The following is a 25,604-nucleotide window of genomic DNA, read 5'->3' on the forward strand; positions in this document are numbered from 1 at the left end:
CAAACCTTGATCATACATAGCTGAATGCACTTAAACCTGTAAAAACTCTTCCCAAAGGAACCATACAAGAGGAACAGGTAGGTGGATAAAAAAACAAACAAAAACAAACAAACAAAAAACAAAAAAAACCCAGGCTCTCTTCATAATCTGTTCATGACTGTGCCACACTTCAGACATGTGACTGCCTAAGCTTTACCAAACATAACTAACCTATCCCAAGATTTAATATGAAGATTTTCAACTTAGAAATGTAGTGCACATGCCTTCTGACAAACATATATATATGGGGAGAATTTTGGGGGTTCACAACAATATCAGACAGAAATGAAACAAAAGCTTGTATTTTTCTAAATAAAACAACAACAACAAAAAAAAAACCCTGGCATATTATGGCAATTGTCTACACAATTTATAGCACCCATTTTATGATCATTGTGTGTCTCCTGGCTCAATTCCATCTTCTCCACCTCCCCTCACAATTCTTGGCAACTTAACCCTCCTATGATAACATCTCTCTGACTTATTCTTTCTTATCATCATGTTCCTCTTCTCTCAAACATTGTTCATTCTGAGAACAGAATGAACTCAAAAAGGCTGAGTCAGGAGATGCCAGCTTGCTGTCCAAGGAGCAGCATGTAACAGGCACACAGATAAAGCCACAGAATACATGGCAACATCTAGATTAATAGAAATGGGCTGAGTTTAAGTGTAAAAGCTAGTTAGTGGTAGGCTTGAGCTAATGTCCAAGCAGTTTTAAATAATATTAGCCTGTGTGTGTTTATTTGGGTCTGAGTGGCTGTGGAAATGCAAGGACGCAGGAGTCAGATGGACACAGGAAACTTCAAGTATTAATGATGCCCAATGGTGCGAGTTTCCATTTAATAAGCAATTCTAAATAGAGCCCAAACCAGGTTCCTACTTTATGACTCATGTGGTCAGCTGGACACTGCAACATGCGGGCTTGAGCTACTCTATGGCAGGTTCACAGAATGCAGGTTTGACCTGCATGAAACATGGCAGATTCCAAGTTACACAGTATGCTGCATGGTGGATATAGCTTTTGCTAGTTAAAAAAAAAAAAAAAAAAAAAAAAAAAAAAAAAAAAAAAAAAAAGTTTCTGGGCTACACACTGCTTTGATAGAAACACAGAGCCACTGCTTCCCAGAGTTGGTGGGAACATGGTTCCCAGAGCTGGCTGTAAACACAGTTCTGCCATGTTGGGAAACTGAGGTAGGCGGAAATGCTACAGTTTAAAGCAATAGATTCACAATAAGACAGATTCAGATGGGATAAACCTCTAACTGGTTTACAATGTATGTAAAAAACGTATGTAGGTTTGGAAGAGAAAAAAAAGAAATACAGTTATATTAAAGAAAGTTTTAAAAAATAAAGTCTTAAAAAAGTAAAAGTAATATAAAAAATAAGCCACGTAAAGATGGATACCACAGAGAATCTGGATTGTGTTGTCTTTGGGATTTTTAACTGCAGAAAGACATTCGATTGTAAAGACTGTTCAGTTAAACCAATATGTATATTTTAAAGGTACCTTGACTTCAAAATTTGGATGTAAGGATATGTTGCTTTGGAAAGGAAGCTCTGCTTCTTTCCACAGGAAGCAAGAGGCTATGGATTTATTCCAGACTAAAATACATCAGGTTTGACCAGCCAAGACCCACTGAAAGGTCTCCGATGACACCATGGCCCAGATGATCCAACATCCAGAACAGTTTCAAGGCAACTAGCTCAGACAATACAACCTCACGGATAATTCCATAATCCTAAAATTTTCTTTATGTCCCCATAAGAATACAGGACCCTCATCCAGCAGTAAGTAGCCTAGAAAACTACGTACACATTCCCCAAAATTAGATTATGAATGTCTCTTTGTTTAGGTTGTTGGTTATAAACTGTTATTGGTCATAGTCAATATCTTTCTAAAAGAATGGGGGATATGATACAAAAATATAGGATATAGATATGATAGGATAAAAGGGTAAATTGTTGAACCTACTTTTAAAAAGCAACTTGTTTAAAATGTTTTACATTGGTAAGGATTTTAGTTTACTGATATAAATTTAGTTAATTTTGTTATACTGTATGTATATTTCTACTCTTGAAGTATGTTTATGTAACTCATTTAGATTGTAATGGATAATTAAGAAATACAGATTAATAATTAGTCTTCTATGATAGTCAAATTTGTAGCCGTGTCAGTTAAGTTTTCTAAGTATACATAGATATATTTCATATAGATAGGTAATCTTCAAACACTTAAAAGACCTACAGAATATGGCATTTAAAATGTTTTAAAACATTTAAGACTTTCTGGACAGTGAGACATGTCTGCTCCTGGCAGCACCAATTTACTTCAGAAAGGAGGATGGGCATAGAAGACAATCTACATGGAGTTTTTCTTCTTCTTGGCAAAAATAGCCATTTGGGCAAGAAACTGTTCTTGCCTGGACTGCTTGATCAACTGGACATACAGAACCCATATAAAGGTGACCACTGAATTTTGCTTGGTGAAATGATCCTTCAGGTTACTGCACCGCAGAGGAAACTGCCAGACATTCTACAGAACACAGAGAGAAGTGACTGAGAGACTGCTAGGCCTGTGGGCTAAGACAGATGCCCCAACTTTACAGAGGAACTTAGATGACTGTCCAGGCTGCCAACTGTCTCTGTCTACTCTTGCAAGACTCCTGAAAGTTGCTTACATCCTTCTCACGTTTCTCAGGCAATAGTATATCCTTCTGAGGTCTTTGATGTAGTTGAAGACTAGATAGTTATAATTGCCTTAGTTATGATAAAAGATATGAAACCTTAGACTCACAAATATAGAATAAGATAGGATATCTTCTTTAATTTTGCCAAATACAAAGACTAGATATTAGACTAGATATTGTAACTGTAATTCTTGCTTGATAATTGTTGTTATGTGTAATTTTACTATGTTAAAGTTAAAACTTACCCTTTTGAAAAAAAGAAAAGGGGAAGCACTGCAGATGCTATGAATGTGTTGCTCTGATTGACTGATAAAATGCTGATTGGTAGCCAGGTAGGAAGTATAGGCGGGACAAGCAGAAGGCTGAGTCAGGAGTTGCCAACCAGACACAGAGGAAGCAAGATATACAAGTTACCAGTAAGCCACAAGCCACGTGGCAACTTATAGATTAATAGAAATGCGTCAATTTAAGATGTAAGAGCTAGTCAACAGTTAGCTTGAGCTAATGGTCGAGCAATTTTAATTAATATGAGCTTCTGAGTGATTATTGTATAAGTGGGCTGCAGAACTGCGGGGGCCCAAACAGGACTGGAGAAAACTTTCAAAAAAACTACAGTTTATATGATTTTTTTTTTTTTTTTATTTTAAATCAGGCAGAATAAGGTAGATTGCACTGTGACAAAAAAAAAAGAGAGAGAGAGAGATTTAATGAAAGATTGATTCCTGTTCCCAGGAAGGTACCCAACAACCTAAGGTTTCCCAGGAAGTCCATCTCCATATAGTGGGTCAACATTCCAGGCCAGAGTCTTGTCCCAAGTTCTTCAGCAGCAGTTCAGGTTTGCTGCATTTCAGTATGTCCTGAAGATCAGCTAACAGGCTTTGCAACCAGCTGTCAATCTTAACTAGATTTCCTTCAATCCACACTCCTTAGCTGTTGAAGACGTCATTATACCATCTCACTTCTCAAGCCACAGCATTATCACGAGACTTCTGATTCTCCGTGGATACGGTGCTCCATGCCAAACCAGTATTTTTCTTTGTTCCTTGTAAAATACAAACAGGTGTGATACAATGTTAAAGAGCTGGTGATGTCAACCCTAACTCTAGTTGCTGCCATACTTCTTTTGTGTCCTTAGCTATGCAAGCCTTATAAGATACATACACTGAAGCACTAAAGCTACATAAATACAGTCTGATCTAAGGTCCCCAGACACATGAATACAATGGTTTAAATGTGCCCCTTGAATGGGTGGGCACCATAAACCTAGTATAACTATCATTAAGCTCTGTTTCCCGGCCAGTGTCTAGCCCTGTCTATTCTTCATCTCAGCATAGAAGTGGATCCTACCAGTTTAGAATAAAGACACTTTGGAGTTCCCCTGACATATAGTTCAAATATTTAATGTCCTATCAATAGGGTAAAGCAGATGCTCAAACTATCCATAATCACATGATTTAATACATTTCTCTGCCAAAAATACCTGTAGATCTTAGTCATCTTTCAGCCTTATTAAGTACATTCAAAAATTCTTAATAACTGTATTTCAAACCTATCATCCCTGGTCTAATCTGTATAAAAAAGACAAAGTGGTCCTTGTGAATATAAATCAGATTATATACTCAAAGCTTTTTATTGACATGTTTCTCTCAGAGTGGCTCCAATCCAGTGTCCTATAAGCTTTTTCATCAAGGTCCATTTATTGCCTATTTCTTTCTTCACAAATAGTGACTCTCATATTATTTCTTTAATAAGCCCCTTTCATAGAATCTAATCAGACAGATCCCATGTTAACTCACATGGCTCAGTCCTCACTCTATGATTTTCCCCCCCTTAGTGCAGAATTATCTTCCTCTACTTAATGTACTTTCATAACAAACTCCATCCCATGAGAACTTCCCTTCCCCCTGGAATACTGTTCCTTCCCTGATGTATTTTCACTCAATACTTTTGTTGCTATATTCACTTCATTATCTGTACTAGAGTGTCAATGGTGTGATGCTGAAGAAAGTGAACCTTTTGGAATGCATGATTACCACTTAGAAAGTTGTGATTAATGAGCTTCCAGTATTAGGAGATGAAAAAGGAGGAAACAACCAGAAAACATGCCAATAAGGGGAAAAGCATATTTTCTAATATTAGTTTGGCCAAGGTTTGTCCACTTGAATTCATTTTTTAAGTTATATATTATACACAAAAGTTGGAAAAGAGCCTAAAAACCATGACTACATGATTGTATTGTAGTAATACTTAAAGAGTTTAATGGGTTTGACTCCACTTCTCAGTATTTATATTGGAGGAAGCTTTCTAGTCTTAAAAGAAAATGAGTTTAGGGAAGAGAAAATACCTTCTTACATAACTTGAGTAACACTTCAGAACCTATTTTCACCTGTGTCATTTTTACAAATCGCTAATTGGGAAGGCAGCTATTATTGGGAAAAATTATGCCATTATTTGTCATTCTGTATGTGATTGTCAAGCAAGCACATCCCTAGACTCTGTGCTAATGGGTAAGTTTGGTATGAATCAGCAGAGGTGGCCTTCACTCATGCAGAACCCAGCCAATAGTTTGTTGGTAAGACCTTGCAATCCCACACTCCTGGCTTTTGTTAATAAGCTCGGTTCTCTCCACCAGGATGTGGCTGACCAAGTAAGTAGCAGGACAGTTGTAAAGTGGGTGGATTTAATTTGGGGGTTTATAGCTTCTTCCCCTTCATCACTGAGTGGTTTGGCAGCACTGACTTCTTTTTTCAAGATGATCCATAAATGCAGTGTAGAAGGGCAAACAACCTGCAGTCAAGCCAGCCTCTCTGAGCCAGCAGTTATTGTGGAGTGTATCCCAGAAGCTTTTGGGTTTTTTAGTGTGTGTGTGTGTGTGTGTGTGTGTTTGTGTGTGTGTGTGTGTGTGTGTGTGTGTGTGTGTGTGTGTGTGTGTGTGTATACACTCACCTTTGAGAGAGGGTCTCCCTCTGTATCCCAGGCTAACCTGGTACTTACTACACAGTTCAGTGAAGCCTTAAACTAACAGCGAGTCTCCTGTCTCAGCCTTCCAAGGATAAACATTATGGATATACACCATCACATCTATTATTTTCAAAAAAGAGAATTCAAGGCCCGCTCAAGAGTGGACACTTGTTTCTCTTAAAACAAATAATGAGTGGTGAAGTTAATATGAGAAGAGGAAAAAAATACACTTCCCAAAAGAAGACACAACGAGACCTTTGGGAAAGTCATTGTATTACTCTTAGCCAGCTTACTAAATGTAACTGCCAAATATTCAGCTTTACAATAGTGTTCTCTTTCCCTAGAGTCAGTTGACACAGGAAGCTGGAGTCAGAATTTTGCATCTAAATTCCGACACCATTACTCATCTAGTCTTTTTGAAAAGATTACTCAATAACTGAGTGCCAGTTCAGCTAGTTTTAATATAAACTACCTTAAATTTTGACTTATTAGTAGATAAAAATAAATATAATGTATTAGTACAATATTTCATAGAAATGGGTATCAGAGAAAGCTACTATACCCATTAGTGATACTAAAGATTTTCACTATAACTTGTGTTAAGATCAAACAGCACACAGCAGAGGTTCATGCTACTTTATGGATCAGTGTCTTACGAGAGAAAGGAACAGGAAGCCACCTGGCAGCTTACACATGAGCATTCATGGATGTTTACTGCACAAGCTCACCATGACCTTAACGCCCATGTCTTCCAGCATCTGTGTCAGCATTTCCAAGTCCCTTTTACCAAAGGACTAGTCATTTGCCTTATTTGTAAGAATGTTATTTTTGTCATTAATTTACCCAAAAGCCTAATTTCAAATTTAAAAAAAAGAAAGAAAAAATGTATTATTATTATTATTAGTTGTACAACTGAAAGTCTCACTTGAGTTACCCATGACAGGACACCATGATGCTGCATAGCAACTCAACAAGTGAGTAAATAGTAAATATGATGCTTAGAAGATGAAGAAACTCTAGCACAGTGCCTCTTCTGTAAACACACTTAGAGAACTCAGACTCTGGGATGTTTGTATCAAAACTTAAGAATCACAGCCAGGATACAAATGCTTTTTATAGAGTTTGGGGAAATTATACTTCTGCAATTATTCCTTTCACTTCTCAGAGTAGGTTAACAAAATACAGACTCAAAAATATTCTATCCAATATTGTTGATGCTTATGTGCCCTTCACATTCTCCCTCTACATACATGCACCATCTTATACATTCACTCCAGGATAACTTAGGACAGGTGTGATTTCTTCCAGTCATGTCCCAGAAATAAGTTTTAATACTGAAACAAACCTTGAACTAGTCTTATAATTCTGCTAAAATTATTTACATCATTTATATATCATATCTGCATGGTTTATCTATAATATAAATTATATATATATAGAAAGGAAAAATGAGATATAGAACTATTTTTCAGAACCTTGATCAAGGAGGCTGTTTGTACCAAAGCCAGTAACAACAAAATTTCAAGAATATGTGCTATGTTAATGATGGGATTCAAGAGCTGAAGAGATGACTCAGTGGTTGAGAGTTCTAGGTGCTTATGATAAGGAACAGAGTTTCATTCCCAGCACCAAACTCAGGTGGTTCACTAATGTCCTTAAACTCTAGATCCAAGAAGAGTACATTCTTCCATCCTCTGCAGATACCTGCAACTCATGTGCACAGACTCACAGAAAGACAGATATATGCACAGACACACACATTCAAAAAGTTTTTTTTTTAAATTGAATTCTGAAGGTGGTTTCTGCCCACTAAGTAACCACAGAGAGGCTTAATATTAATTATAAATGCTCAGCCAATAGCTCAGGCTTGTTACTAACTAGCTCTTACAACTTAAATTAACCCATTTCTATTAATCTATGTACTGACAATGTGGCTCCCAGTGTTATCTGTCCTCCAGCATATCTTGCTCCCTCTGCATCTCCTGGCAACTCTTCTGACTCTGCCATTCTTCTTCCCAGAATTTTCCTAGTCTGGCTTTCCAGCCCAATCTCTCCTGCTTAGGCCAGTCAGTTCTTTATTAACCACCGAAAGCAATACATATTTACAGTGTACAAACATTGTTACACAGCAGAATTCAATGTTCAAGGTTATTTAAAACCATGCTTCATTAAATAGTCCTAAATTAGATCAAGTCTTGAAACAATAGGTCGTCAAATGCTATGAAGGTATAAATGCTTATACCTGTGCTTAGTGACTGCAAAGGACTACCTTTGATATTTACACACAACAGTTTTTTAATAAAATAATCTTTAAACTATTTATCTGCTCCTAAATCACAGAACTGATTCTAAGCAATAGAACCACTGAGTATCAAGGACAAACATCCCTTGAGGAGTCTAACAAATCAGGAAGAGTAGCTGCCTCCATACTGAGGAGTGCAGATGTGGAAAGATGACCTCCATCTGGAGGTTCAGCAGGGCCTCTCCCCAACAGAGCCCCATCTACATGTTTGTCTGCTTGCATTTCCCACTATCTTCCCATTGCCAACTTGAACACCAAGGTCAAGCAAAGACATGCAGTATCACTGGCCCCACCAAAGTCCTCTGTGGGCAACCAAGACAAGCAGAATTCTAGAAAAGAAAAAAAGGCAGCCTGAGAGCAGCATCCTGAGGTTGTCCTGGGCCAGCAAAATCTTACTTAGGAGACTCTATGCTGGTCCCTGCTGTTAGCTTTTATTTTCCATCATAGTTTCCATTTAGATACACTAACCAGTGTCTTAAGAAGAGTGAAAAACCATCAAGACCCTGACTAGATAAAATCTGTCAAATAAGACAAGGCCATTGCAGGCTTTCAATTTGCCATACAATATTAATATCACTGTCTTTTCATCAAAAATCCAGAAGGTGCACAATTGTTAGCTCTTTTCTTAGATGTATCTACATCTTGCTGTTTATCACTCACTCCCTCTAAAGGTACGACTCTGATTCAATCAGCTACTACCTTTTGCCTCATCTCACATTTTTTATTTACACGGCAGCTTTAAGCTCTTTTAAATTACATACACAGTTGCCTTGTTCAAAATTCCTGCTAGCTTCTTAACTCAGAATGAAACCTAAACTCCCCACTACAGTCCATAAGCCCCAATATGACCAGGCTCTGAGCTTTTCAGGCATCATTTCATGCTCCTTATTTTCTTATTCTGCTCTCACTCTCGGCTTTCTAGTCATTCCCCAAAGACATGAAGCACTCTACTATCTCAATGCTATTGCTTTCATACTTCCTCCACCTTTCTGGAAGCTATTCTGGCACCAATGACTTGACTTTCTACCACATTTTGCCCTTGTCTAATTTCAAATATCACCGTACATGTGCTATGCACCTACCTAATTCAAGCTTTAAGAGTTGGCTAGCTACATGAGCAAGCGTGCGTGTGCGCGTGCGTGTGCGCGCGCGTGTGCGCACATACACACACACACTCACCACAAATGACAATACATTTAGGAACAGATGCAGTAAAGATATCTCTTACTAAAAGATTTCCCTGAATTTGCACTTCTAAGATATTTTATGGCAACTCGATTCTTTTGAGATATTCAGAAATGACAGTAAAAAAATCAACATCTTTAATTATTAATCACAGACATTACACTTGGGATTTTTATAGGTAAATAAAATCTTCCAGATCAATTAGTTCAGGGTCAAAAATAAGGAAAACTTTCTGTAAACATCACGTGACACAATTCTCTGTTTAGGGGGAGGTAGGGAAGAGAAAGAGAGATGACAGACAGGGCTGAAACAGAGCAACATCACAAAGCAAACAAGGAGCTGGAGAGACAGATGGATCAGCAGTCAAGAGTATTTGCTGCCTCATAAAAGACTCAGGTTTGGTCAGTTCTCAGCACCCATTTGGGGGCTCACAAGTTATCTCTAACTCCAGTTCCAAGAGACTCCATGATCTCTTCTGGATTTCTCATGCGCCAGGAGAACACAGAAGAGTACATACATATGTGCAAGTAAACACTCATGCACATAAAATAAAAATAAATCATAAGTAAATCTTGAAGAACAATCAAAAAAGCAAGTATTAAAAGTATTTTTGAAACCCTTATGGTCTGAAAATTGGAAAGTAGACAAAAGGAAATCATTGCAAGATTAAAACACTTTGCATTGAGGGGCAAGAAAGATGGATGGCAATTAAGAGCACTGGTTCCTCTTCCAAAGGACTCAGGCTCAATTCCCAACACCCACGTAGCTGTAATGACAGTTCTAGGAGATTCAACACCTTCTAGCTTCCTTGGGTATAGTATATACATTGCAAACAGGCACATATACAAGCAAAAATATCCATACACATTAAAGACAAAAAAATGAAAATAAAAAAAGAAACTTTGCTTTGGAGTATGAAATCTCCAAGAGGAGAATACAAAAGCATACTTAGTCATGTATATGAGAATGTCACAGAAGTTAGAGATATAGACAAGGAAGTGACATGAAAATAAAGGAAAGCAGACACTGCATGGATATGAGTATATACGTGTACATAGTATTTGTAAGTATATAAGTGCACTTATAAGTATATAAGTATATACATAGTATATATGTACTATGTACACTTATATTCATATATATATATATATATATATATATATATATGTGTGTGTGTGTGTGTGTGTGTGTGTGTGTGTGATTCACCCCAAAGACATAGCAATTGAGTAAACAGTTTTCTCAAGGAAGCTAGAATATTTCAAACTCAAAAGTAGCACGTCAACTCTTTCCCTCCTTTACAAACTTTAACAAAACCTAAACCTACTAATCAAAGCATAAGTCAGGTCAGGGATCAGTAGAAGTAGCGTTCATTAGTACTCTAAAATTCCCAGTGTGTGAGGGGTTTATGAAGTTAGAACATCTTCCCAAGTATGAGGCAACTGATTTAATACGGTATTTAGTATCTGAAAACACAGTGGTATTTTGTGACTTAATGAGATATTTAATGATACAAGCAGTTCAGTAATGGTCTCTTCAAAGCACATATGGTTTTTTTTGCTTTATCATAAAGGCTACTTGAAGGAACAGTAGAGTACTGCTCTGGTAGTACAGTTTCACATCATTTTTGTGAGGACAGAATTGAATGCATTTGAATCCTATGTTATTTTGAAACTGGACATGAATAATCCTTGAAGTAGCTTCTCATATTAAAAAATATTATTAGCACTCACAGTAAATGGGATTTTTCCAAAATGCTTGCTTGGAGATATCAGACTGTTTGTATGTGATAGAACTCTTCTGGAGGTAACACATAATGTACAAACCTGCCTCTTCCCTTTCCTAGACAGTCCAGAACAACTGTCCTTGCTAATGCTATTTCTTGCAAGACTGAAGAACCTAGACTCCACTTGTGGACTCTCCCCTCCTCACTCCAGTTGGGTGTGGTGTCCTATAATCCCATCAAGTGAGTGGAAGCAGGTGGGTTACAAGTTTGACACAGATCTGAACTACAAAACAGAGCTCTGCCTCAAGAAATCCAAGACAAAAATTTCTAGTCGGTGTTTAAATGGTATTTGTAAAAAGCTACTTAGTGAGATGACACTGTTAAGAAGTTGATGCTATTAAATGGCAGACCATTCCTGGGTCCCTAAGCTAATGGCATTACAGTCACCAGACCTGTTTAATGTCTTCAAGGCCTAAACTAGGAAGCAGGTATAACAAATCTGTACAGTCAACCTTGCTTAAAGAACTTTCATCAATTCTCCTGAATTGAATCTTAAGAACCAAAGCCTTCAACATAGTATATTTTGATCATTAAGGAGACAAAAATATAAATGTATGTTAACTATGACCTGTGCAAAGAAACTTGAATACATTTGCCCTTAAGTTTGAATGTTGCACCAACTGCTGGAATTCTCTTCATCTTAAGCATCTGATGAATAATTACTAGATCTATAAACAGTAATACTTAAGTATTCAATATCTGGAAGCCAAAAGTTGTATGATAACCATGATATTATCTTTGCTCAAAACCAGGAGGATTTCAAAAGATGTTGTTTTCATTTTAAAGATAATAAAATAAACACATTAATATTAATATTAAAAAGACAGATAAGAGCTTAAAGTTTAACATCTATTTGTTTTTAGCTCTATTCTTCAAATTCTTCAGGATGTCCTTTGCCACACTGTCCAACAACTGCTTTGAGTCAAGCAATGTTCTCTCCTGGCTGCACAAGCCCATCTATTCTAGCCTCTCCAGCCACACTTCTTACTGTTCATCAAAATAGTCATGCCATCTCTCTTGGACTTTAGAATCCAAATGTCTACTGTGCTTAAAATATACTTGAATGCTCTTTTGATGAGACAGTATCTCTATAAAGATTTCATGCCTCACCATTTCTAAGATATTTTCTTGATCTATTCAATATCCAGGGAGTTAGACAAGCCCTCACATATTTCCTGGGAATATATATTTTACATCGATCATAGCACATTTAATAGAACAAAGTCACTTCCTATCGAAAGTGTTTGTTAATCAATAGTTCACTTATGTCGTTAGGAAAAAGACTGGACTGAATACTGGATTACTAAGGTCCCTCTCCATACTTGGACAGGAGCTGAGACTGGCCATGAGAGATGTCTCCCTGTATACAGAACAAGTTCCACCATGGGATCAAATTGAAAAATCAGCACACAACATAGTACTCTAGCAACCTTTAACCTAAACTATAAAATTTTACCATAGACAAATATCATTGTATTCAAGAGTACTTGAATTGTTTTCCATAATTTCATTCAAGGTTACCTCACCTCTTCAATGTCTTAGTTCATAAACTGTGAAGTTTTTCAAGGACCATTCATTCCATTGTGGAAAATGCAATGTTCACAGAGCCTCTGGTTACCTTCAAAGAATGATTTTCATGCCAGACATACCCAGGAAAACATACGTTAAATAGTTAGCAAGTCTTGTCAGTGTCTCCATATTCGGGCTTTCCATTAATATCACTAAGAAAGCAAGCAGCTGAGAGAGATCTAGGTTTGGTTTCTTATTCAAGACATCCAGAAAAGTAAAACCAAGAAAGACTTCAGCCAATCCAATAGGGATCTGTTAATACAGAATGTATTAAGAGGGCAATTACCAATGAAGGAACTGAGGACATCATGAAACATAATGGAAAGCTTTGGAGGATTTGCCATAAGAATGAAGATACTTTATCCACATTTCCTGCAAAACATATGCTGTGAAGGTAGCAATATCTGAAGAAAATGCATCATATTTAACGCTTTTTTTTATACTATCCATCAGCCATGTGGGAACCATTATATATACTTCAACTGACTGAATAAAATACATAGTCTCACAAAACTTCAATGATGGTAAATTGAGAAAAACTTCCAAGAAGCAAACATCTCTTGAAATACACCATAGCATTGAATATAAACACAGCTCCTGACACAAAATTAAAAATTGAACCAAGTAGTCATTTAGCTTCTTTGTAAACAAATGAATAGGAAACCTAGGAAAAAAGAAATATAGTAAACTTGGTAGTAATCATGACTGCAGCGAAGTTAGACAAGATTCCTATAGTCTCCAGGTCTTCATGACTGAAATGAGTCTTCAAAGAATAAAGCAGAATAATTTTTGTTCTTTTGTTTTTTTTTTTTTTTTTTTTGGTTTTTCGAGACAGGGTTTCTCTGTGTAGCTTTGCGCCTTTCCTGGGACTCACTTGGTAGCCCAGGCTGGCCTCGAACTCACAGAGATCCGCCTGGCTCTGCCTCCCGAGTGCTGGGATTAAAGGCGTGTGCCACCACCGCCCGGGTGTTTTTTTTTTTCAAGACAGGGTTTCTCTGTGTAGCTTTGGTGCCTATCCTGGATCTCCATAGACTCCATAGACCAGGCTGGCCTCGAACTCACAGAGATTTGTCTGGCTCTGCCTCCCGAGTGCTGGGATTAAAGGCGTGTGTCATCACCATCTGGCTCATAGCAGAATAAATTTAGAAGGAAGATGCCTGACAGTTCACACATATACTGCATATGTATACACCCATATGTAATTTTATACACATACAAATTTCTTCTATATTAGACTAGACACCTAGAGAAAACAAAATGTACTAGCTTCATAACTAAATTTACAAAGTAATATTAAATACAAAAACATGTTAAAAATGTTTGTATTTTGCCGGGCGGTGGAGGCGCACGCCTTTAATCCCAGCACTCAGGAGGTAGATGCAGGCGGATCTTTATGAGTTTGAGGCCAGCCTGGGCTACCAAGTGAGTTCCAGAAAAGGCGCAAAGCTACACAGAGAAACCCTGTCTCGAAAAACCAAAAAAAAAGTTTGTATTTTATGGAAAAGTAATTTGAGACAAATATTTACCTTAAATCATATTCTACTTTTGGGGAGCTCAATTTCCAAAGAAATGTTTAATTTAAATAATTTAATTGGATGCAAAACAAGTTATGCTTCGGACATATTAAACCTGTTTATCTTTCCTCAAAAGATATACAATCTATAGTTTCTGTTCTGCATTAGATATGAAATAGACCACAGAATGGTTCGTGTGCTGAAGACCAGGACCTGACTGGTAGTGGAGAGGTGACTGGATCATGAGGGCTTTACTTTCACCAAGGGATCAATCTAGCTGAATGGACTGGGAGGTGGATTCTAGTTGGAGGAAGTGGGTCACTGGGAATATGCCTTAAAGGGTATAGCTGTGTTAGCAATTACAAGCATGAACACATAGGCATATATGCACCCTCCCTCTCCTGGTTGCTATGAGGTGAGGTACTCTCTTCCATCACACCCTTCTGCAGTGATACCCACACAGCATCAGCAGGTGCAGACACCTTTTACATCCCCAGAAGCATGGAAACAACTGACTGCAGTCTGAAATCATGAGCTCAGATTTGGGTGCCTTCAACTTGTTTATCTCAGGCACCACAGCAACAAAATACTGGCAATGATGCTTAGTAAATGACCTATTTATTACCCTTCCCTTTTCTTGCTGTGATACATATTCCTAGTAACTCTTACTCTTTCAATCACCACCCAGCATGCCAAGGGGGCTTAACTGAGGTAGGGAATTAGTCACTAAAGATCTCTGGGACTGTGAAAAAGTGATAAAAGTAATAAAAATTCCCATAATGGTATCAAGTATTCCCTTAGGTAACTTGTATGCATGTGGATGTGTATTTGTGTGTCTGTATGCATACACTTATGTGTGCATGTGTGTAGATTTCAAAGGACAGCCTTTCGTGTCATCCCTCCTCAGCTGATGTCCACCTTGTTTGGGGGAGATAGGGTTTCTCACTGAATCTGTAGCTTGCTAATTCAGAGCCCCAGGGATACACACCTGTCTTCACCTCTACAATACCGGGCTTACAAGCAACTTCTGGCACCATGTCTAGTGTTTGATACAGATGCAAGGGATTGAACTCTGGGCCTCATGCTCACACAGCGGGCACATTACCAACTGAGCCATCTCCTTGACACCACTGGATAAAATTTTTAATTTCTCAAAATAATTTTAAAAGCTTATTTCTAGTACCAAAGATGACAGCGGCACTTAACATTTCCTCTTTGCTTTACATTTAAGGAATCTAATAATATTGTTGAATCTAAGTATTAAAGTTGTTAGACTGACAAACCACACCCATTGTCTAAAATTATTTATATTATTATTATAAGCATAGCTCTTACTTAAATGCTTATATACAGATAGTGGTTCTTTTCCTTTCATACAGTCAATTAGTTCCTACATCCTTGATAGGCAGATTATTATTAGACATAATGAGTAATTCTGCATTGCTCAAAATGCTTCCCAACATTCATGAGCCCTTAGTGACTACTACCATGAAGTATGAACTGCAAAAGTAGGTAGTCCTCTTTTCCAGAGGTATCTTTTTGCTTTTTAATTGGTAACTAACACCATCTAGGAACACAAGCATCATTCAACTGCCTTACTCATTATCCCTGATAATATGCTGTAGCTCACAGCTACACCGTATTCTTTTAAAGTAGGCTTTTCAACCTAGCTGCATTCCAAAATAAGAGGCTCCATCCAGTGCCACTCCAATGTTGCTTTCAGGTAGTATCTAATTGCCTGAAGTGGATTTCGGCTTTCCAGCTACTGTCATTCTATAGTCCCCAAAAGCAATACGAATGGAAGCACTTTTTTTTTCTGATGCCCGTTCTGCCAAGAACTGAAACACTGATGATTTCCCTGAATTAAAATGCAATTGAAGATATTTTCCCAAAGTAAGAAACTTCACTAGGTTCTCTATATTTTGGCTGAAGGCTCTGACTCTATGTAGCCACGATGGTACAAGCTCGTAGAGACTCACTACTTCCTCTACCATATTATAACCTCTGCTCCAAGCTCTGCTTGGCTCCTAGTATTCCTGATTCCATTCTTAATGTTTCTTCAGCCTGATAAATGTAATCATCTTTGATGTGGCCAAAACATTCTGTTTCTTAGCCTTAAATGGTAGAAGGTATTATCATTTTTTGATAGAATTCATTTTTTTTCTCTTCCATTTCTAAATTTAAGCTTGGAGAGTACAGGACCACTGCCTTCAATGCTCAGGACTTATGTTCAGCACACAACACCTTCAATAAATATTTGGTATTTGCCTTCAGGTAATTACATGCTTGAAATTGAGCTAAAACTCCCCAGCTCTCTAGTTAGTCTTGCCTTAATAGTATACAATGAATTATTTGCCAAATAATCTTCAAGTATGAATATACCACAAATCAAAGTATAGATTGATTTTTGATGACCAAAGTACATAGGGTCTTGTACACAGGAGTATGGAGAAGAAATCTGAAAAAGGAAACCTACTATTAAGAAAGTTCTCACACCCTTGCTCCACCTTATCTGGTTCCCTGCCCAATGCATGTGCATGTGTGCATGGACATATACCATACATGTACATGTATTATGTGTCTCTGTGGTTGAACTCCTACACTGAGCTTAGTGTTTCTTTTTACTCTTATTTCCTCTCAGACTACATGACATGTTGAAATAGGCAATGCAGTTATTGTTATGAACAGAGGTTTTCAAATTAGGAACAGCCTATCTATTTCTAACAATTTTGGAGTTATAAAAACAAACAGTAAGAAATGATACTATGCTTCATTAAACAGACTGTTTTAAATTACCCATTTAATACTACAGTATCTGATCCAGTTAATCCAAGATTCACATATATCAAGACCAAGCTCTGCCTCAAAGATACTATTTTCTTTCCACATACATGTAGAACATAAACTATAGCTGAGATACACAATGAGACAAAAAAAAATTAGTATGAAAACCTTTTGGACTAGTTAAATTCTGTCATAATTTGACAGATGTATAAAAATATGGTACCAATTTTTACATATTACAGATTCCATGAAGAGGTCTTTTAGCAAGACATGTTGGTAAACAGGTATAATCTCAGCCATGAGAAGGCTGATGCAGGAGACTAGGAATTTAAGGCCATTCTGGCCTACAAAGCAAGAGATGATGTATCACAAAGAAAAAAACTTTAGAACTTTGTTCTTGAATTCAACTAAAGTAGGATAATTTACGTTTCTCAAAAGACATTTGAAAAAGGCTTCAAAAATCCTAAGGGATGCTGATTCTAATGCCAAGTGTGTCAGTGAAGCATGTTTGTCAGCTAGCAGACTAGGAATCCGAACAGTGAGTTTTTCAGAACCCAACCATCTAAGTATCAAATGAGTCACTCAAAGACTGGGCCAGGAATCATGGATTAAATCAATGTACTTAATTTCACACTCCACTAGTATTTCATAACTTATGCACAAAAAACACACAAAGAAGACATTTTAATGCAAGTTACATAGATTCTGTAAGATAGGGATGAAATGTACTCATCTCTGTGGTGATATTTTGTTTATACTCTAACAAATAAAATTTGCCTGAAAATCAGAGGACAGAGCCTGCCATTAGATTAAACATAAAGGCCAGGCAGTGGTGGCACACACCTTTAATCCTAGCACTTGGGAGGCAGTGATTGGACTACAGGAAATTAATCCAGTCTAAAAGAAAAACAAAGCCAGGCAGTGGTGGCACACACACTTCCCAGCACTAGGAAGGTTGAGACTGGAAGTGACATGGCTGGGCAGAGAAAGGAATATAAGGTGGAAGGAGACAAGAGTTCAGCACCCTGGAGGACTCTGGGACATTCAGTCTGAGAATTCTTAGAGACAGGATCTTCCCTTTTCAGCTGAGGAGTTGGCCAGGTGAGAAGTAGCTGTGGTTTGTTTCCTCTGATCTTTCAGCATTTCTCCCATTATCTGGCTCCAGGTTTTTATTATAAGACCAATTGGGATTCGTGCAACACATCTCTGAAAGGCCAGAAAATGGGAGAGGACTAACAGTGTATGAAACACGATTTTCCATTTTCAAAGTTAGGAATTTCTAATGTTATGACTGATAATTTAGTATACTTTTGGGTAACTAAGTTAGAAAGAACAAAATTATAAAATAATAATGCCTCATAAAATATATAACCCTACACAGGGAAGAAAGGGCATTTTTTTAATCTACCAAATATTATCTAAATTATACAAATATTAAAAATATATGTCACAAGAAAGGAAATAACAAATAATTTTAAAAAAGAGTGAGTTAAAAGAAGAAAAAAAAGCAGTAAAAAGGCCAAAGTTTGAAATGTCCCATCACTCCCCTTGATTTGTGGAGCTATGGATTAATTGTAGAGCCTTGTATATACTAAAGCAAGTGTTCTACCATTATCTGTACCCTCAGGCTAGAGTTTGCAAAGACAAACAAAAGAAATAAAAGCCCCTTGGGAAATACTAATGAGAAATAGAAATAACATCCAGACAGCAAGAACGTAAATTAGGTAGCATGCAGATATAAAGAATAGCACAAATATGTACTTTAAAATTTGTACAAGTTACACTGGTGGTACCCATTAGCCGCTGGCAGAATCCTTTCAGCTGTGTATGAGGCACAAAGTGTTGCCAAAGACAAAGGTCAGGAGAGGAGAGCTCACAGTGAGATTACTCAAACATAAACAAATGGCAGCATGCAATATTGGCAGTGTACCAAGGTTGTAAACTAGTAACCTAGCCAAGAGTGACGACAAGATTTCTGTGGGTATCATTCTTAACACAGAAAAATAAACAACTAAAAGTATACTGAGCTTTATATAGAACATCTTGAAATGAAAATTAAAATTCATGATGACTGAATAATGGATACCAACATACAATTACAATGACATTTAAAAAAAATTAAATGCTCCTTTAGACTAACACAACGGGGTCCATTCCTAAGAGACTAGGCTGAGAAGATTCTAGAATTGTTGAAAGCCTGGTACTTGCTCAATTAATGGCAAGTAAAAGTAACTCCCAAACAATTTACAACATAATAAAATGACAAAGTAGAAAACACAAGATTCTGTGAGCAGACAGTGAGCTTAAGTAAGAACCCATGAATGAGTTCTGGCAATCTGGGTATAACACAGTAACCAGTTGATTTATTGTACGCTTAAAAACTGCTAAGACAGTGAATCTTGGGTAGTCTCAATGCAGAAAAGTGTGTGAAGTAATAACTACTACTGGCTTTGATTTCATCATTTCACAGCATATACCTATATCAAAACATGTTGTATACCTTTATACTATACATTGTTTTTCTACTTTTACCTTGATAAAGTTTAAAAAAAAAAAAAGAAGAAGAAGAAGAAAAGCACACCCTAGAAAGAGCTTTGAAATTTGCAGTTGATTTCTCATAGGAAACAATGAGAGTCAGAAAAGTATGAGGGAATACTTTGAGGAGGAAACAAAATTATTCAAGCTATACAGTCTTTGTGGTGGTTTGAATGAGAATGGGCCCCATGGGCTCATTTATTTGAATGTTTGGTCCCTAGTTGGTAGAACTATTTGAGAAGGATTAGGAGGTGTGGTCTTTTGGAGATGGGTCACTGGAGTGAGGTTGTGAGGCTGTGAGGTTTTAAAAGCCCAAACCAGAAGTCCCAGTCTCTCCTCTCTGCCTGCTGCTTATGGACTAGATGTAAGCTCTCGGCTGCCAGCTCCAGAGCCATGCCCGCTTGCTGTTATGTTCCCTGCCACGATGGGCATGGACTCATGGTCTGAAACCGTAAGGAAGCCCTAGGTTAAATGCTTTCCTAAAATTGCTTTGGGCACAGTGTCTCTTGACAGCAATAGAAAAGTAACTAAGACCAACTCTAAAGGAAATTATTAGACATTTCTTTATGATGAAGTTACTCTATAAGAAAGCAATAAAATGTAAAATCAAGGGTAAAGTAAATGGTAAATTCATATGTAGATGTGAATATTGCACTGAATGACTAAAATTTTAATATGTGAAAATACAAACAGGCTAGAAGTAGTATGATGAACAATTGTATTTTATTAGTTAAAAGTGGGATGATATATCAATAGTAATGCCTTCTGGGCCTCTTTCTGTGTTTAAGAAAAGGATCAATGTTCCTTACACATTAACTTTAGGCTAATGATAGCTGAACTTACAGAGCTTCTAAGCAATAAAAAGGACAAAAGAGATACAACAAGACAATACATTAAAACTAAGGCACAAAGAAAATTAAATTAAGAGAAATTACAGTAATTATAAACTGAGCATTATGAAATCTTAAAGTATGACTGAAACCAATTTTTCAAAGAAGCCCTAAAAATGTTGCATACAAGTGACAAATGATAGGATTAAAAAGGTTGAAACTCAAAATTGAAATCCAGACAAAGGTAAAGCCAGATAAAAGGTAGGCAAAGAGAATTGGCAAGGTTGCATTAATTTTAAAAATGATGCACTATAAGGCCAAAGGTATTTGTGTAGAGATAAAGAGGGCAAGTACATAATGGTAAAGGACTGGTACAGAAGAGCCTAAGTAAGTGATGAAAATACCATCAAGCACAACAGAACTATGAAGAAAAATAAGTAATTAACAATCACAGTTGAAAACTTGAACACAATTTTCAGACCTCAAAAAAAACAAACACATTAAAAATGTAAGTGGAAAAATTAACACACACAATCCAAAGGAAACATCACACAATTCTAAAAGAAATAATTCCAAACCCCTAGGAAACATTAAACAAAGACCACACTGAGGCTACAACTATTTTCCCAGTCTAATCAAAAAATAGCAATTATTACGAATGGCATTCTCTAAAAACATTAAAAATGCATTTAGAGGCATTATCTTTTCCTAAGCACAACAGAAATTCTTACAATCATGTTCTTCCTACCCTCCCACTTCCTGTTCCCTCAGATCTAGAGTTCAGATGTGAAGGATTCCCTTTCAACTTTGCAAATTAAAGGACACCAAATTCTGAGTCGTGCATACTTCTATCATCACCCAGAAAGTCGTCATGTGAGCGTGTGGGCCTTTGGCCTTGATATATAATCTGGACAAGGAGTCAGATCAAGTCCCTAGCTCCTCTTTGCGTCTGCCGAATCAACTCTTAATTCAGTTGGAAGGGCACACTACTGCCCCTTCACGGTTTCCCTGTTCTGCTGTGCTCTTTGGTCAGCTGATGGGGCTTACCTTTAGAGAGATTCAGGTGGAAGGGCATTTCCTGTGACATCCCTGTCCTGAGCCTTCGCTTCGGGTACCAGCAGGTTATTCCGCAGGGTGCGCAGTAGCTGGAGGTAGGTCTGGGTCCTAAAAGGACAGAGTTTGTGTGCAGTGACAACAGTATCAGGCAGACTGCCGGAGTCTCCCACCCAGGATTCCAGCCTCACCTCTGCAGCTTATCCTGCTCCTCTCCTGCTTGCTGATTCAAGGTTTCCAGTTCCTGATTTGACTGGTCGAGCTTCTGCTGAGCTCTCGCCTGCTGTTCCTTTACCTCTGCAGAAATCTTCACCAGATCCTGGAGACGTTTCTGGTGGGGGTGAGGGTGCAGACATGACTCATGGGATGCTGCTCCCTTGGAGTCACACCTCCAATCTCCCCTGCTTGGACAGAGCTCTGGGCTCACCCTCATGGACAGAAAGAGGTACCTCACCATTCTGAGGCAGAGAAGAGCCTAGAGAAGAGCAAGAGCCCACCTGGTGCAGCAGCCACTGCTTCTGAGCTGTCTGCAGTTTCTCCTCGATGACTTGCTTCTGCGGGGAGAAAAGGTTGACTTCAGAGGTCTGATTGTGGAGCCGGTGCCTAAAGTCCAACCCAGCTTACCCCTCCCCCCCACCCCCTACCCTGCCCGCCCTTCATTCCCTCAAGTCTTCTAGGTGTATCTTAGTCTCGAGCCAGCTTACCCCTCCCCTCCCCCTGCCCTTCATTCCCTCAAGTCTTCTAGGTGTACCTTAGTCTCGAGTTGCTCGTAAGCCTCCTGGAGCTCTGTGCACTTCCTTTGGACCTCTTCTACCTGGGGTAAGGCCTGGGTCAGGGCACATTTTATGGCTTCCACATGGCCCAGGTACGTGGCCTTCAGTTCCTTCCATTTCTCTTTAGCTTCAGCTGCCTGGCGTCCTGAGATGGGCCACAAAGGAGAGCATGAGTGAGGTTGGCCTGCAAGCAAGCCTTCCAAAACACTTGGCCACAGTCTTCCCATTAGCTAGACACTGACATCACTCACATCTCCCTCTTCAACCATTCAGACCAGACCCTACCACAAATCCAAGACTACTCACGACTCATGTCTTCAGAGACCAAAGCGTCTGAGCTCTGGGCAGTATCCTCCTGAGCCAGAAAATTCTGTAGGCAGTCCACTACCTGCAGCTGGCTACAAAGCAGCTTGTCCTTCTTCCTCGAGTTCTAGTCAGAGTGGGGACAGAAGCAGGGACTCTCCTTACCTTCGAGCACTCTACTCCAAGATCATCTTCCATTCTGCTCCTCCACACTGCTGCCTAAAATCTCAATCGGCAATCCTAAGACCAGCCCTTACCCTCTGAAAAGCTGGGTCCCACCTCGTACATACCTTCACAAACTCCTCCAGGATCCGAGCCGGCAGCTCTGCTTCTTCCTGCAAGCCTACAGGTTCTAGAATGACTGCTACCTCAGTCAGGACCCTGTAGAAAACAAGTGGGACCATGATATCATAGCACACTACCTCTAAAGGACATATACACATGCGTATATGTTGGGGACTGTCCCAGGATTTCTTTTGGTCACCAACCAGCTCCCAAATCATGACACAGAAACTTATTATTAGTTATGAACTCCCGGCCTTAGCTTATACTCGTTTCTGCTTAACTTTTTTTTTTTTCTAACTTAAATTAATGTGTTTCTCTTCACCTACATTTTGCCTTGGGGCTTTTTACCTTCATTCTTTCTTTCTGTCTTACTCTGTGTTTGCTGGTTGGCCCTGGACATCTCTCTCTTTTTCTCCCTCACTCTCTCCTCTCTTCTTCTGTTCTCTAGAGTTCTCCTCCTATTTATTCTCTCGGTCCACCAGCCCCACATATCTCTTCTCTGTCTATCTACTGGTCATTCAGCTCTTTGTTAAGCCAACCAGGTGCCTTAAGCAAGCAAGGTGAAACAGCAACACCTTTACATCGTTCACAAAAGCAGCAGGAAACAAATGCAACACACCTTTACACAGTTAAAGAAATATTCCACCGCATACACAAATGTAACACATCTTTGCCCAGCTAAAATAATATTCTGCAACTGGGGGCTGTGCCAACGCTCAGGGTCCCAACTTGACCAAAGTCTACACCAGGACCGGAAGGGGCTCCAGACTGGGATCAGAAGAACTACGCTGTGCCTGGAGAACATGCAATGTTAGCCAAGTGTCATGAGGAGAGCCATCAGGAATACTGGGGGATAAGGAGGGTGCTAAAGTGGCTAAATTTTTAAATAGGGAGTGTCTCACTGGATCAAAGCTACCTGCGTCAGTCTGAGAGTAGCCAGGGACACATACACAGAAACAGATAAAAGACAGAACTGAGGTGAGCCTTCGGAGCCATCCTAGCAAGGGCTCCTCTCAAAACACATGATGAGGGACACTGAGGAGACTTGATGTATTGCCCAGCCTTTCCTTACTGGCTGGAACCATCCACTAGGGGACAGATATAAGTACAAAACACACCAACGAAAAGGGTTGCGACAGAAATTAAACAAGTCTCCTGGAATGCCAAAGGGTTGGTTAGGACAAACTGTAATGGAACTGATTCTTTTAGAATGCGCCAGAGGGGCCCTGGACGGGCAAGGGGTAGTCCCTCAAAGGTAGCACCTGACATAAGGTGACCTAGGACAGCCCCCCAGGGGTATCACTCCTGAAAGAGAAAAGTCAGTCGTCGTCCCCCCCCCAGAAGTTGCATTCCTGAATTAGTGGCACCGCCCCTCAGCGCCTGAACTCCTAAATTAAAAGCGAAACCGTCTCTCAGAGGTCGCCCTCCTAAACTAAGGTGACACCGACCCTCCTAAGCCACCGGGCAGAGCCGCCGAGCGCCCCAGCCGCCCGCCTCCCACACTCACTCTTGAGCAGCATCAGCTCCGTTCTCTGCAGCCGCCATGGCTCTGCAGAGATGGCGCCTTTGGATTCTCCCGGAACTGCGCGCCTAGGCAAGCGATTGGCTGCTGGGTTGGTGGGCGGGAACCTAGGGAACATCACCTTGTTTTCATTGGCCAAGCGCCGGCTCCGGACCCGCCCTCGACGCACGCGCGGATGTATCTGGAGCGTGAGGACGGGCTGGAGGTTCTGCGTCTGCGCGGTAGGGAGTCCTGGCCCTGAAGGCCGAAAGAGCCAGAGACTGCTTATTCTAGTAATTGCAGCCGACAGAGAAAAGGCATTTTTTTTTTACACGTTATTTTTACGTTTTCACTCTTCACGCTTTCTTTTTAAAATTTACTGCTGCCAAAGAAAGGAGGTGGGGCTATCCTCCAGGACGCTGAAGAATATTGATCTTATAAATAAATCGTAAGCGTTCAAAAAACATTGTGCTTTTACAGACGTTCTCACAGACCCCAGCAGAAGCAGCTGGGTCTCCTGTGTTGAGAAGATCCAGCTGAAACTGAGGGGGTTACTGTCGACAGAGTACCAGAGGGACGGAGAGAAAACTGCTCCTAGAGGTTCAGGTTTCTGAAATAATTCAGTTGAGTCCTGAGCAACATCAAGGGAAAATTCCTAAAGGGTTGTTAAAGGTGATTGGAGATTAAGCAGAGTCGGTATCAGCTACCCTTTTTTTTTTTTTTTCTTGTACGAAACCCCCAGAGACCGCCAAGGAGCCGGTTTCTGATGCAAGCACATAAGGGCCCTTTTATTCATGTTCAACCTGGGCCGCCTCAAGGTAAATGGAAGGAAATGTGGCCACGGCCATGAGCCCAGGTGTAGACGGTTTTATAGGGAATAAACCACAAGCTGGGAATTGGCAACTGGGGATTGGGTAGAAGGGGCAAGGTGATTTTTTGAAACTATTGGTCTAGACTTTTGGCGGGGAACCACAACCGGCTGAACAGGATTATCTGGACTGCTCAGCAGGATTATCTAGAGATCTCCAAGGGCCCAGGATCCTGTTAAGCTTTCCTCTCCTGTATAAACAGCAGACAGGATGTCTGCAGGAGTATCTGGATCCTGTTAGGCTTTCCTTTAAACAGCAGACAGAATGTCTGCAGGAGGATACTGCTTTGTATCCATTCGAGTTATCATGGCATATTCCTGAGCCTGTAAAGTTAAGTCTACGCCTTCACATTTTCACAAATTGGGATTGAGAGATGCATGATCATCTATGTAAAATGATAGACCTCTAAGAAGTGTTGCCCTTGAAGTAGCATTAATTAACCCTAGACTGGGCACTGTTGTAGTGCCACCTAGCCGATTAAAAGAATGAGATTTAACAATCACATAAATATGTGGCCAGCTAAACTGCAATATTGACTATGAAGTTGCAAGTCACCAAGCAATGTGTTCGTTTTACATTATCTGATCCTCACTTAGTTATTACCAACATGACTAAAAGAAAATTCATTACT

The 25,604-nt window shown here is 39.3% G+C and overlaps 1 protein-coding gene across 1 annotated transcript; it reads right to left on the minus strand.

Annotated features, from left to right (window-relative positions):
* Positions 1-3,414: 3,414 nt before the first annotated feature.
* Positions 3,415-24,215, minus strand: Zwint (ZW10 interacting kinetochore protein). The gene is made up of 8 exons (XM_028874185.2): positions 24,111-24,215; positions 22,609-22,699; positions 22,322-22,445; positions 21,994-22,160; positions 21,740-21,796; positions 21,434-21,573; positions 21,237-21,353; positions 3,415-3,768 (listed from the first exon to the last, which is right to left on the minus strand). Exons 1-7 carry the CDS (start codon positions 24,146-24,148, stop codon positions 21,239-21,241), a joined length of 732 nt encoding a protein of 243 aa, XP_028730018.1. The 5' UTR covers positions 24,149-24,215; the 3' UTR covers positions 3,415-3,768; positions 21,237-21,238.
* Positions 24,216-25,604: the final 1,389 nt, after the last annotated feature.

Source organism: Peromyscus leucopus, chromosome 16_21 (assembly GCF_004664715.2).
Source record: "Peromyscus leucopus breed LL Stock chromosome 16_21, UCI_PerLeu_2.1, whole genome shotgun sequence".
Classification (NCBI taxonomy): Eukaryota; Metazoa; Chordata; class Mammalia; order Rodentia; family Cricetidae; genus Peromyscus; species Peromyscus leucopus.

Bases quoted from the DNA above. Each gene is read 5' to 3' on its own strand.
- Zwint (XM_028874185.2), bottom strand. From the start codon at position 24,148: ATGGCGGCTGCAGAGAACGGAGCTGATGCTGCTCAAGA. The intron at 22,700-24,110 runs GTGAGTGTGGGA...TGTTTTCTACAG, and splicing joins GGAGCTGATGCTGCTCAAGA to GGTCCTGACTGAGGTAGCAG. The intron at 22,446-22,608 runs GTATGTACGAGG...CACTCTGACTAG, and splicing joins TCCTGGAGGAGTTTGTGAAG to AACTCGAGGAAGAAGGACAA.